Source organism: Neoarius graeffei, chromosome 8, assembly GCF_027579695.1.
Source record: "Neoarius graeffei isolate fNeoGra1 chromosome 8, fNeoGra1.pri, whole genome shotgun sequence".
NCBI classification, from domain to species: Eukaryota; Metazoa; Chordata; class Actinopteri; order Siluriformes; family Ariidae; genus Neoarius; species Neoarius graeffei.
In genome coordinates this window covers 94905039-94918690 of record NC_083576.1, presented here as the reverse complement: position 1 = coordinate 94918690, position 13652 = coordinate 94905039, and the positions used below count along the sequence as shown (strand labels likewise).

General features: G+C 43.5%; 1 protein-coding gene across 4 annotated transcripts in view; it reads right to left on the bottom strand.

The window, feature by feature from the left end:
- Positions 1-13652, bottom strand: part of LOC132891078 (receptor-type tyrosine-protein phosphatase beta-like) — a 193786-nt gene that overhangs the window by 83022 nt on the left and 97112 nt on the right. For all 4 annotated transcript variants that reach the window (XM_060928562.1, XM_060928560.1, XM_060928561.1 and 1 more), the window contains 8 exons: positions 13262-13531; positions 12749-13012; positions 12241-12507; positions 11853-12134; positions 11485-11763; positions 11129-11278; positions 10765-11023; positions 10516-10604 (listed from right to left, as the gene is read on the bottom strand). In XM_060928562.1, the coding sequence (XP_060784545.1) occupies positions 10516-10604; positions 10765-11023; positions 11129-11278; positions 11485-11763; positions 11853-12134; positions 12241-12507; positions 12749-13012; positions 13262-13531 (1860 nt within the window). The remainder of the gene's footprint in view (positions 1-10515; positions 10605-10764; positions 11024-11128; positions 11279-11484; positions 11764-11852; positions 12135-12240; positions 12508-12748; positions 13013-13261; positions 13532-13652) is intronic.

Sequence of the window (13652 nt, the reverse complement as noted above, 5' to 3'; positions counted from 1 at the left end):
GTTAGTTCAAAATGCAGCAACAAGAGTCCTTACTAGAACTAGAAAATATGACCACATCACCCTTATCTTATCCACACTGCATTGGCTCCCAATCAAATTTCATATTGTTTATAAAATTCTACTATTGACCTTTAAAGTACTGAATGGTCTCACACCACAGTACCTGAGCGAACTTCTGCTCCTTTATGACCCACCACGCCTACTTAGATCAAAAGTTGCAGGCTATCTGCTGGTACCTCGTATAGTGAAGGCTACATCAGGGGTCAGAGCTTTTTCTTATAAAGCCTCACAGTTACAGAACAGCCTTCCAAGTAGTGTTCGGGAATCAGACACAGTCTCAGTGTTTAAGTCTCGGCTGAAAACAGATGTGTTTAGGCAAGCCTTTTGTTAATGGTGTTTATGAGGTAAAGGAGTAGATCTGGAGGGTCCTCAGACATAGAGTGTTTTGGTAAACTGGGATGTATGGATGCTGTCACTCCCCCACTTGCTTGCTCACTCAAGTTTGTTGATGGTGTAGTGGCTGCTGCTTTATGTCCTGGGGCTCCCTCATGCTTGTGTTACCTTCTGGCTCTTCCCTTTTAGTTATGCTGTGTGATATCACGAGAGGCTGGCTGGCTCTCAGCGGGACCCTTCAATCAGTGCAAGGACACAAAGGTTAAAATAAATCAAGGTTTTTAATGTTATGCCAGGAAATTAAACAGAAAAGGTAACTCAAAGTCCAATGTTCAAATGAAGAGGGATTCCCAAAAGTCAAGCTCAAACAATGTCTCTGGCTTTAGAACAACAAAATTATAGGCAGGTTTCCTTCAGTCCAATATCCCGTTCTCAGAACAAACAAAATCTTCTGCCTTACTCTGAGTCCAGTCAACAATCCCTGTAGTCTTTAGCCCAGTGGCAGCCCAGTAGCAGGCATTCATAACACAGGTAAGTCCTTCAGTGCAAAATCCTTCAGGTAAGAGTTCCAGATACGCTTCTCAACAAATACTCCACCCAGCAGGTTCCACTCAGCAACGGGAGTCCATGAACCTCTCTCCTCTCTCCTCCACATTCACACTGGGAGTTTTTGGCTACGTTCACACTGCAGGCTGAAGTGATTCAAATCCGATCTTTTCGCCCATATGTGACCTGTATCCGATCTTTTATTGACAATATGAACGACACAGATCCGATTTTTTCAAATCCAACCCAGGCCGTTTGGATATGTAGTCCTAATTCCGATTCCTATCCGCTCTTTTCATATGCGACTTCAGTCTGAACCGCCAGGTCGCATTCATCCAACTTACACGTCATCAACAAGCCACAAACGTCACTATTCTGCGCTGAAGTAGGCGGCGGGTCTCTCAAAAAAAGTTACAACAACATGGTGCATAATCACGGGCGCGGGCGCAGGCGCAGATAGAGGGTGGGACCCACCCAGATTTAAATTCACCTCGCTCGGTCCCCCCCCCCACTTATAGGGAGGAAAAAACGTCTATGCTGTCTTTCTTTGCATAAGGCAAACCTCACGGAAAAATCAAAAGACTAATTACCATTCGGTTTATTGAGGTGCACAGCAGTATATACATAGTTGCAACAATTCACATAAAACAAAACAAAGACTGATATTCGGTTGGTTGAACTGTGCAGACTGCACAGGTTGCGAGCTCGAGCTTGGTTGCTATGGTAACCCACAACAAGTTTGACAGGCATGTTGGGGTTGGTTTGCTGGCAGCTTTGTCCCCCCCAGTTCAAAAAACGTATCTGCGCCCCTGCGCATGACATCAATGCGAGGGACGCTTCGGGCTGTGAAGGTTCTGAATCTTCTCAAAGGAAGGACGCAGAGGTTAGGGAGCTGATTTCCATTTGGGGGGATACAGCTATTCAAGCTAGATTGGATGGGTCATACCACAACCGGGCGGTTTTACTTCCGTAAACACTGGCCATGCTCACTGCGTGTGACGTCGTCGTATCCTGCAATGCGCATGCGGAACACTTTTAGGTCGCTTTTCGTTGAGGATCACATACAAGTCGCATATATTTGTTAATGTGAAAGACCTCACAAAAAAAATCGGATTTCACAAAAAAATCGGAATTGAGCATTAAGCCTTGCAGTGTGAACGTAGCGTTTGAGCTCTCACAAAGCCCTCTTACTCATTAGGCCCTCATTGGCCACAGGTGTGTTGCCGTGTTGGGTGCTGAGGGTGAAGTTCCCAACTCCACCACCAGATGGAGTTATAGCTGCCAGAAGTTGGAGCCATCTGCGTGTGACATAGCGCCCCTCAATGACGCAGCCTCTCGGGATATCACAGCTGTAATATGTAGTTTTGCTGGAGTCCCTGCTTGCACTTGGCGCAAAATATATACTGTTCCTACTTATCAGGTGACATTGGGCATACCTAACAACCTGTGTTTTCTCTCTCTTCTCCCCCCCATCTGTCCCTCTGAGTTACATGTCAATCCTGAGATTGAGATGCTGACCTCTTCTGCTCCTCGGACCTGCCTGATCCATCCTGATGCCCTATATCTGTCTGGAGTCTCATCACATCGCTCCTGTGGAGGGCGGCCCCATATGGACAGCTGAAAGTCACACTTGGAAGATGCTCTGGACACTTACAGTCATGCTTTTATGGCTGAGGACTACAGTTGACTTGCTCACTTTAGGACTGCAGTTGTCATGAACAGTTTTGCACTCAAGTTTCCATCAATGAAGAGTTTATAACATCAATGAAACTGACTTCATGTTAAAACTGTTAAAAATGTTATAATCACGTTGTCTGTTATCACCCAAATGAGGTAGGGTTCCCTTTTTAGTCTGGTTCCTCTCTAGGTTTCTTCCTCATGCCATCTGAGGGAGTTTTTCCTCACAACCATCACTACAGGCTTGCTCATTGGGGATAGATTATGGATAAAATTAGCTCATGTTTAAAGTCATTCATATTCTGTAAAGCTGCTTTGCAACAATGTCTATTGTTAAAAGTGCTATAAAAATAAGCTTCACTTGACTACAGCGCCTGGGGCTCCAATAAGTTTGCTCCGCCTACTCAAGCGAGTAGGACGCTTCTTTCCTTTGCTCCTGCTTTGCTCCTGCTTGATCTTTATTTTACTTTACTTTCTCACTTAATTTCCACTATTCATTTTATTTTTCACCTTTACAAGATAAGTTAGCTTTTAAAACAAAATGCCAGGGGGCAAAAAATCCAGGAGATCCTGCAGAAAATGCACAGAACTAGAACAGAGGATTTCTATCCTGGAATCAAAGATTGATGCCCTGCCAAAGACGGATGAATTAAGAGCGATATCTCAGGAAAGGAGTACAGAAACAGTGGCTGAGAATGCAGAGATTGCACCCCGACAGGCCAATGGCATTGCAGATCAAGTGGATGAATACATTGATCTAACAGGGCAAAATGTGAGTACAGAAAACTGGCACACAATGGGTGGCAGGCCCAAAAATAAAAACAGAAGAGTAATTACCTCAACACCAGTTCGTTCTGATACTATGCAATTACTATGCAATCCATGCTCCACAGCCATGCTATTAGAAATAGAGCCAGGTCTACAAACTACAATAGGATTTACAGTCCTATGGAAAACCCACAGCCCATAAGGCTTCAGAACAAATTTGAATGCCTCAGGGATATGGAAGCGGAATTTTCAGGCGGACAAGCACATCATAGAAAGAGATCGCACCACAACTGAAGAGCTGTGGGAAGAGGCAAAAAGCAGCTCGTAACACCACCTGATCCTACAACCCTTGTTCTTGGTGATTCCACTGTAAGACATTTAAAAGGATATGGGATGATTATTTGCTGCCTTCCAAATGCATCCATCTCTGACACCAAAGACAGCATTTTGAAACTCATGTCCGAGCATAAAACTATCAAACGTATTGTTGTGCATGTGGGAGCAAATGATGTTTTCAGAGAACAGCTGTTTGTCCAAGATGATTTCAGAAAACTTTTTTCTGAGCTCTATAAGACTGGAATTCAATATTTTATCAGTGGCCCACTCCCTGCAAGGAGAAGCTTTGCATTTACTAGACTCTTCAGTCTTAACACCTGGCTTGGAAAAACTTGTTTTTTATTTGGTATGAACTTCATAGACAATTTTAACCTTTTCTGGAATCGCAGAGAATTCTTCAAGCCAAATAGCACTGAACTCAGCCGGATTGGGACCAAAGTTTTAGCTGATCACTACAGCCTCTCTTTCCATCATGCATTCTTTTCTCAGCCAACATTGAGCAGAACTGCTGATAAGTGCTCACAGACTGACCCAGTTACAGATATCAACAATACCTCTGCAAAGTCAAAACAACTACCCATGCAAGCACAGCATAGATGCTTCAACAAGGACACACAGCCATCTGGGGCAGACTGCCAAGAACCATCTGGGGCAGACTGCCAAGGACATCAACAATCACATGGAGAATGTGAGCATGTTGTTAACAATGGGCAGCCACAGATATCTGCATTGCCCATCCAGATTGAGGACCTGACCAAAGACAATCATGTCAAGGCTGCATCATCCACATCTCGACCCCATGCAAGTATCACAGAGACTGTCAGGGAGACAGTCACCACAGAGACAGTCATGGAAACACTCACAAAGACCTCACCAAAGTCCCAATCTCAGTCTCGCTCTTCTGACTTTGTTGTACCATCTCCGTCTCCCCCCTGCATGGATTTCCCTAAAAGTATGCAGAGACTGCTGCCAATGGCTGCACTCTCTTTTTTCCAGCCCAAATCATTTGCGACAAGCAGTGTACCCAGTTCATCGAAAATCAACCAACAGACTGAATTGTGTTCGCCCAGGACTTTCAGCTGGCTACCAGTCTTTTTCACCATCTAAAAAATACATGACATCTCCAATCCTTCCCCCTCCCAACCTCATGGAACATACAGAGAGTCTTGTAATGATGTGCTGTGGGTCCCTACATTGGGTGTAGTTTTGAAAACAAGCTGGGACCCAGTATGCCTATGCCATTCTCTATTCTCATGGCCTAATGGTTAGAGAAACAGCTTTGGGACCAAAAGGTTGCTGGTTTGATTCCCCAGACTAGCAGGATTGACTTAAGTGCCCTTGAGCAAGGCACCTAACCCCCAACCGCTCCGGCAAGAGTGGTGGCGTACCTTGTGTCTGATTAGCCAAAGAAAAACTGATGATGTGATCATCAGTTCGGGCATTGAACCCGACCAACTGAACTGAACTGAATTCTCTATTCCTGTGTTGATAAGAAATAGAAAACATAGAGCATATTTAACCCAGGGGGTAAACCAGTCTAGTCTCCTTCCTGTTTCAAAACAACATCAGAGTGCCCAAGCGGATATTACTTCTAGACTTTCTGTAAAGCTAGCTCTTCTGAACATTAGATCACTTTCAAACAAGTCATTTTTAATTAATGATCTTATCTGCAAACACAATCTTGATTTTTTGCTTCTAACTGAAACATGGCTAGATCAAGCAAAGAGTGCTACCACCCTTATTTAAGCAGCTCCCCCAAATTTTAATTTCATGAATGCTACCCAACAGGGGAAAGGTGGAGGGATCGCAAATATATTCAAAGCCTCTTTTCAATGTAAACAGTCCTCACTTGGTGATTTTACATCCTTTGAACACTTATGTGCACTTGTTACATGCTCTCCTAACATATTGTTATTAACTATTTACAGGCCTCCGAGACATTCAGCCAAAGTTTTTCTGGAAGAGTTTGGTGAACTTTTGTCAGTCATTTGCTTAGAGTTTGACTGTCTTATTATATCTGGGGATTTTAACTTGTATGTAGATAATCCTGAAAACACTTATGCCAGAGAACTACTTGCACTTATTGACAACTTCAACCTCTCATGGTCATACCCTTGACCTCGTTATCACAAAGGGTCTTACTGTTTCTACTACTGTTGTTGACCTGGCCTTATCTGATCATTTCTGTGTTTTCTCTGATGTTTCTATGTTTCCTCACATTCTGAACAGCTCAATGACTATGGGTAGGAGAGTCATAAACGACAACACGTGTTCTCTTTGAGCAAGCTCTCTCTTGGATCTCAACTAAAATGTCAGACTCTGTAGACGACTTACTGGAAATTTTTAATTTAAATATGACCCAAATTATGGATGATATTGTTCCATTCAAAATCAAAAGAGTCAATGACAAGCAGAAAGCACCATGGAAGCAGTACCCAGCTGTTAAACTGCTAAAGAGAGAATGTAGGAAGACTGAAAGAAAATGGCGCAAATCTAAACTTCACATTCATTATCAAATCCATAAAGAGATGCTTTGTAATTATAATTATGAAATTGGTAAAGCAAGACAGTCTTTCTTCGCCAACATCATCAACAGGAATATGAACAATGCCCGTGTGGTATTTTCAACAGTAGAGAAGCTAACTAATCCCCCACCACAATTAGCACCTGAACTTCTCTCAGTTAATAAATGCAATGAGTTTGCATCCTTCTTCAAAGGTAAAATTGATAAAATACGGCAGAATATTGCTCATAATATAACTCAGTTGCAAATAACTGAAAAGCTGCAATCACCAGTGACACAGACAGACAATTTCAACACAATGTCAGAATTTTGTTTGATTGATTACGAGACTCTTGAAAAAACTGTACAAAATCTCAGTTCCTCAACATCTGAACTGGACATTCTGCCCACCAACTTTTTTAAGTCTGTTCTTCACCTCATAATTACAGATGTGCTTCAGATCATAAATACATCCCTAGAGACTGGCATTGTTCCTGTGTCCCTGAAAAAAGCCGTTGTAAAGCCCCTACTTAAAAAGAATAATCTGGATGCTTCAGTATTAAATAACTACAGGCCAATATCAAATCTACCATTCATCGGGAAAATCCTTGAAAAAAATTGTCTTCAATCAATTAACTGCCTTCTTGATATCAAACAGCTGTTTTGATAACTTTCAGTCAGGATTTCGTGCCAATCATAGCACTGAAACAGCGCTGATTAAAGTTATAAATGACATACGTCTTAATACTGATGCAGGCAAAACATCGGTCCTGGTATTACTGGACCTCAGTGCAGCTTTTGATACTGTTGATCACAACATACTGCTATATCGACTTGAACACTGGGTTGGGTTGACTGGTAAAGTTATCAATTGGTTAAAATCGTACTTAAAAGATAGAAGCTTCTTTGTTACCATGGGAAATTGTACCTCAACATCAATGTCCTTGACCTGTGGTGTCCCCCAGGGGTCGATCCTTGGACCATTACTATTCAACCTTTATATGCTCCCACTTGGACAAATTATCAAGAACAACTCAATTTTGTATCACTGCTATGCAGATGATACCCACATTTATTTTGCTCTATCACCTAATGATTATGCCCCCCTTGAATGTCTCTACCAGTGTATCGACCAAATCAACAACTGGATGTCACAAAATTTTCTTCAGCTGAACACAGATAAAACAGAAGTAATTCTATTTGGGAAAAAAGATGAAAGACTCAGGATTACCACTGTTCTTGACACAAAAGGGATTAAAACTAAAGAAATGGTTAAAAATCTTGGTGTTTTCATTGACAGCGAGCTAAACTTTGACAGTCACATGAAAGCAATCACTAAATCGGCATTTTATCACCTAAAAACATTTTCAAACTAAGAGGACTTATGTCAAAAAATGGTCTGGAAAAACTTATACATGCCTTCATCTCTAGTAGGGTTGATTAATGCAATGGCCTTTTCACAGGCCTGCCAAAAAAGACCATCAAACGACTTCAGGTGATTCAAAATGCAGCGGCGAGGGTTCTCACACGAACAAAAAGAACAGAGCACATTACTCCAATTCTAAAGTCCCTTCACTGGCTTCCAGTAAGCTACAGAATTGACTTTAAAGCATTGCTGCTGGTGTACAAATCTCTAAATGGTACAGGGCCCAATTACCTCTCTGATATGTTGCAGCGGCCTAACCCAATCAGATCTACCAGATCGCAGCAGCAAAATTTACTGTTAAAACCTGTTGTTAAAACAAAGTGTGGTGAAGCAGCTTTTAGCTACTATGCAGTACAGCTATGGAACCAACTGCCAGAGGACATCAAAAATGCTCCTGCTGTTGGCAGCTTCAAATCTAGACTAAAGACCAAGCTGTTCTCAGATGCTTTCTGCTAACTGATAAATATCGTCATCTTTATGTTTTAAACTTTACTTAACTTTTACAGTCTCTGCATGTTTTAAACTTTACTTAACTTTTATTCTGTTTTATTCTGATGTTTTTTACTGAACTTCTACTTCATTTTATTATTTTATTTCTACTATTGTTTAATTCTTATTATTTTTTTCTCTCTTCTTCCCCATTTATTTTATGTAATTTTATTTTCTATTGTTTACTGTTTTGCTTTTACCTCTGTAAAGTGCATTGAACTGCCACTGTGTATGAAATGTGCTATATAATTAAACTTGCCTTGCCTTGGGGAGCAGTTGGGGGTTAGGTGCCTTGCTCAAGGGCACTTCTGCCCAAGGCCATCCAATGTTAACCTAACCATTATGTCTTTGAACTGTGGAGGAAACCAGACCACCTGGAAGAAACCCATGCAGACACAGGGAGAACATGCAAACTCCACACAGAAAGGCCCCCGTCAGCCACTGGGCTCAAACCCAGAACCTTCTTGCTGTGAGGTGACAGTGCTAACCACTACACCGCTGGGCTGCCCAATCCCACTGGAAATGAGGATCAAAGTAAGATGTCCATGGAGTGTGGTTGACTTCATCTTGGCCATCAACCACTGGCTGAAATGGTTAGGCTAGTAATCCTCTGAGGGAGAGCGATCTCCAAATCTTGTGCACTTAAATGCTGATGATGTGCAAAATGCATCTCGACATGAGGGTGTGATACATCATGTGCTCTCCTGTACCAAGACATTCCTGCAGTGGTCAAGACAAAATGTGCCACCTTCTACAAAATGCACAGTGAAGGATATCATTGGTATAAACCAGTGAGGCACTTCATGCAGCACATGCCACCTCCCCCTCCTCTGTCCTGATTCTCGTTGATCTCTCTGCTGCATTTGACACTGTTGATCACTCCACCCTCCTGTCATTCTTATCAGCTTTAGGAATCTGTGGAACAGCCGTAGACTGGTTCAAGTCCTACGTCTCTGGTTGCTCCTTCCAGGTTACTTGGTCTGGTACTGTAACAGCACTATGACCACTTACCACTGGTGTCCCTCAAGGTTCAGTCTTTGGTCCATTTCACTTCTTCCTCTACACCCAATCTCTTGGCCCAATTATTTCTGTTCATGGTCTATCCTACCACTGCTATGCTGATGACACCCAACTGTTTCTCTTTTTTCCTCCTTCTGACACACACAGATCTCCGCTCACATCTCTGCTTGCCTGCGTGACATCCAGAGCTGGATGGACAACCATCACCTGAAGCTCAACCCAGGCAAGACAGAAGTAATCTACATTCCTGCTCCATCCTCTCCACCCCTGGACATCATCATCTCCCTGGGGGACATCTCTAGGCCTCCTTCACCCAGTGCAAGGAACCTAGGGGTTGTGTTTGATGACAAACTCTCCTCCTCAGTGAACATCACTGCAGTGACCCAGATGTGTAGATTCCTCCTCTACAACATCCAAAGGATCTGCCCTTTTCTCACTACCCTCTCTCGTTTTTCCCATGTCACCCCTCTGCTTGCTAACCTGCACTAGCTGCCTGTCACAGCTCATATCAAATTCAAGACGTTGATGCTAGCTTACCAATCTCTCTAGGATGCTCTCTTTTTATACCCAGTCATGTTACTGACCTGTTGCGAATTAACCTAATTAGGTTTTTTTTAACATTAAACAAGTTTTTCAGTCTTTTGTTGCTCCTGTCCCAACTGTTCCGAAACATGTTGCTGACATCAAATTCAAAAGAGCATATATTTTTTAAAAAACAATAAAATCTCTCAGTTTCAACATTTGATATGTTGTCTTTGTGCCATTTTCAATGAAATATAGGGTTTCCATGATTTGCAAATGATCGCATTCTGTTTTTATTTACAGCTTACACAGCGTCACAACTTTTTTGGAATTGGGGTTGTAAAACAATGACTATTACTGAAATAGCATGCCCTTTTGTTCTGTATGTAGACACTTGTTTCACCTTCAAGTTGTTGAAATGTCAGCTGCTAGTTTAGATTATCACAATCCTGGGTTTCCACTGACAACTAACTGGTCTTGGGGTTGGGAGTTTGGGGCATTTTACATCAACTTGCTTCATGTGGGCTTCAGCTGGCTGGATTAAGCAAGCCAAATGCAAAAAAGATTAGCAAAGTTCTGCTCAATTTCTGCTCATAATAGGTAGTGTATCCATCTGGAAACAATGATGACATGTCTACCCATAATTACTGGAGTCATACCGATAATCGACGAGCAGCTGCAAATATTCTGTTTTTGATCCATATCTGTATAAACTGGCAACATGCTTCCATTAATGTTTAGATTTGTAATACTTTATGTTAAGAACAAAAAAAAAAAGTGTTGAAATGCATGTGTGTGTGTGTGTGTGTGTGTGTGTGTGTGTGTGTGTGTATACCTGTGTCTGTGCTTAAAGGTAGTGAGAGGAAGGTATCTCTAAAGAGAGGAGATGAGGAGTTCAGCTGTGTGAACGCTCGCACACTGAGTCTGAGTAAGAGAGAGAGAGGGACAGAGAGAGAGATATTAAAAGTCCTGTTATTGACAAATCTGCAATCCAGAACACTAACTCTGAGAGGACGTAATGTCACTGACACAGATGTTGTCTGTCTGTGTCTGTGTGTGCGAGTGTGTGTGTGTGTAAGCTGACCTGTAGGCAGTGTTGGGCTTCAGAGGGCCGTCACAGTACACACTGCGCCTTGTGTCTGTGCCAACTGTCTCACACTTCCCCCCGAGTGTGTCCATGCCTGAGCCCAGTGTGATGCTGAAAGTGTGTGCGGAGCCGCTGAGTCCATCGTCACAGTGGCTGGGGAAATATCCTGTCTGATACACCTTCACTAAAGTGTTATTGATGTAATCCCTGTATGAGGGCAGTGGGTGACGTTGTTCTGGCTGAACATCTTCACTCTCTGCACACACACACACACACACACACACACACACACACACAAAGACTTCTTCATTCTGGCAGTAAGATTGCGTTAAGAGAAACTGTGACTCTGAGGTGTACTGACTGTCAGACTCTGTTACGATGATGCTGAAGTACTGCACGGCTCCGTTAGCGTCACTGAACCAGCTGCAGTTAAAATGGAAGAAGATGGAGGATTTGGTGATATGGGCGGTGCTCTTACTGACCCGGATGGAGAGGGGGGGCAGAGGGGGGCCTACACACACACACACATCACATCACATTGAGATATCACACTGTAATTACCCTAATTTAAAAATTCAAACACACTAGAAATTCTGTCTTTTATAACTGACACTTCCCTTCAGACCACAGGAGTGTGTATTACATCAGAACAGTAGGAAGCAACCTGGAGCACAGGTTGCTGTGTGTGTGTGTGTGTGTGTGTGTGTGTGCGCTAACGGTCGATCGTGGTGTTGGTGCTGTTCTCAGCTGCATCGCTGGCCATGTTCTCAGAGATGACTTTAATGGAGATGCTGTAGCGTTTGTGAGGCTCAAGGTTTGTGATGTAATACAGCGTGGAGTTGCGCGGCATTCGGCTGGAGTTCACCATCACACCCGAGTCCTGACGGAAACACTCCACCTGATATGAGTCAAAATCAGCCTGTGGGGGGCTCCATGAACACAAGATTGCCGACGAGTTCAACGGCCGACAGTGCAGACTCAGGATCCGCTGAGGCTCTGAGAAAAACACACACACACAAATTATTACACACACCCACGGATTATTACACGCCCACGGATTATGACACACACACAATGACACTGACTGGTGCGGATGTTTAAATAGATATGTTGGCTGTAGGTCATGTGTCCTCCTGTGTGGCTGACAGTGCGGAGGCGGAGTTTGTATAGTCGTCCCGGGTACAAGCCCTTCAGCAGGCGGCTGTGTGATGTGGTGCTTTGATGCGGGTTAATCACTGAGAGGGTGTCACCCGGAGACCACTGCAGATCAAAAGAATCATAATCTGATCCATCTGGCCCCGCCCACTTCACCTCCACTGATGCATTGATCACGCCCCCATAAAAGAACAATGATGGCGGCTTTGGAGCTGCATGAGGAGAGAAAAACATATCACCTACATGTTTACATACTGACAGGTCTGTCTGTCTATCATCCATCTGTCTGTCTGTCTCTCTTGATGTTTATGTCCTCACCAGTCCTGCCGATGGAGGTAGCTACGTTGGAGAGGTTAGCGCTGTGAGTAGTGATGTTAGTAATGTAGAGGCGTCCAGGTACAAGGCCATGGAACTCCAGCTGTGTGATGTCAGAACTCAGATGCTGCAGGGAATGCTGGGATTGATTCAAGTCATACAGAGTCACTGTGTATCCACTCACTTCACCTTCAGCAAGTTTCCAGCTCACATACAGAGTATCTGTCCTGTTCCTGCTCTCCACACACACTGAGGACACAGCTGCTGGCACTGCGCACGCACACACACACACACACACACACACACACACACACACACACACACACACTAACTCCCAAGTTGCAGAAAATAGAAATCATTGGCCCTGTCATCAGGAGGTCATGAATTTCTGCCAGAGCACAGTGCAGGCGTGTGTATAGTGCAAGTGTGTGTGTGTGTGTGTGTGTGTGTGTGTGTGTGTGTGTGTGTGTGTGTGTGTGTGTGTGTGTGTGTAAAAGAGAGAGAGAGAGACCTGTGCGGATATGGATGGAGATTTCGTTGCTGAGTTCTATGCTCTTTGTCAGAACTGTGGCTCTGTACTGAGTTCCAGGTGTCAGGTGAGAGAAGGAGCAGCTCATCATGTTTGGTCCTCCACTGCACTTCTCCTGCAAAGAACTGTCACCTCTGTAGAGGTAAACCTCAAAGCTGTCAAAATCCCCCAAAGGACGAGACCAGCCAAGAGACAGGGATGAGGATGAGCAGCTCAGGATGGACAGACCGGTGACCGGTGCTGGGACTGTGAGACACACACAGTAAACACCAGTTAATCTCATACTGCTCAAGACATTTAAATGCCATGCATTTATTTTATTTTCAGAAAATAAACTTCTGTTAGCTACATTAGCCTCATCGTTCCAGTGTAAAACTAAATAAACCAAATTACTGCATCTGGATTAAATTTAGTTGAGACGTTTTATTTTGTGCTGTAGTGAACTTTAAACTACTACTACTCATAATAATAATAATAATAATAATAATGACTCACGTGTGCGTGTGTATGTGATGGCCACCCTGCTCTGTAACCCCCCACTCAGGGTGTATATGAGGATGCAGTACTTCCTGCCTGGAGTGAGCTGGGTGAACTCGTGCTGCAGTGAACCAACTGGCAGCGTGTCATTCCTCAATACTGACCCTCTCTCATCCTGCAGCAACACACTGAACCCATCATACACACCTTTCCCGGCACACCACCTCACACACACACTGCTCAGATTCACACCACTGTCCACCTGCAATGACGCCACTGGGGAAGGCACTGAGACAAATAAACAGACAGGGAGAGAGACAAGTAAATAATAATTATTACATTACATTACATGACATTTGGCAGATGCTCTTATGCAGAGCGATGTATAAGTGCAAAAGTCAGGTACACA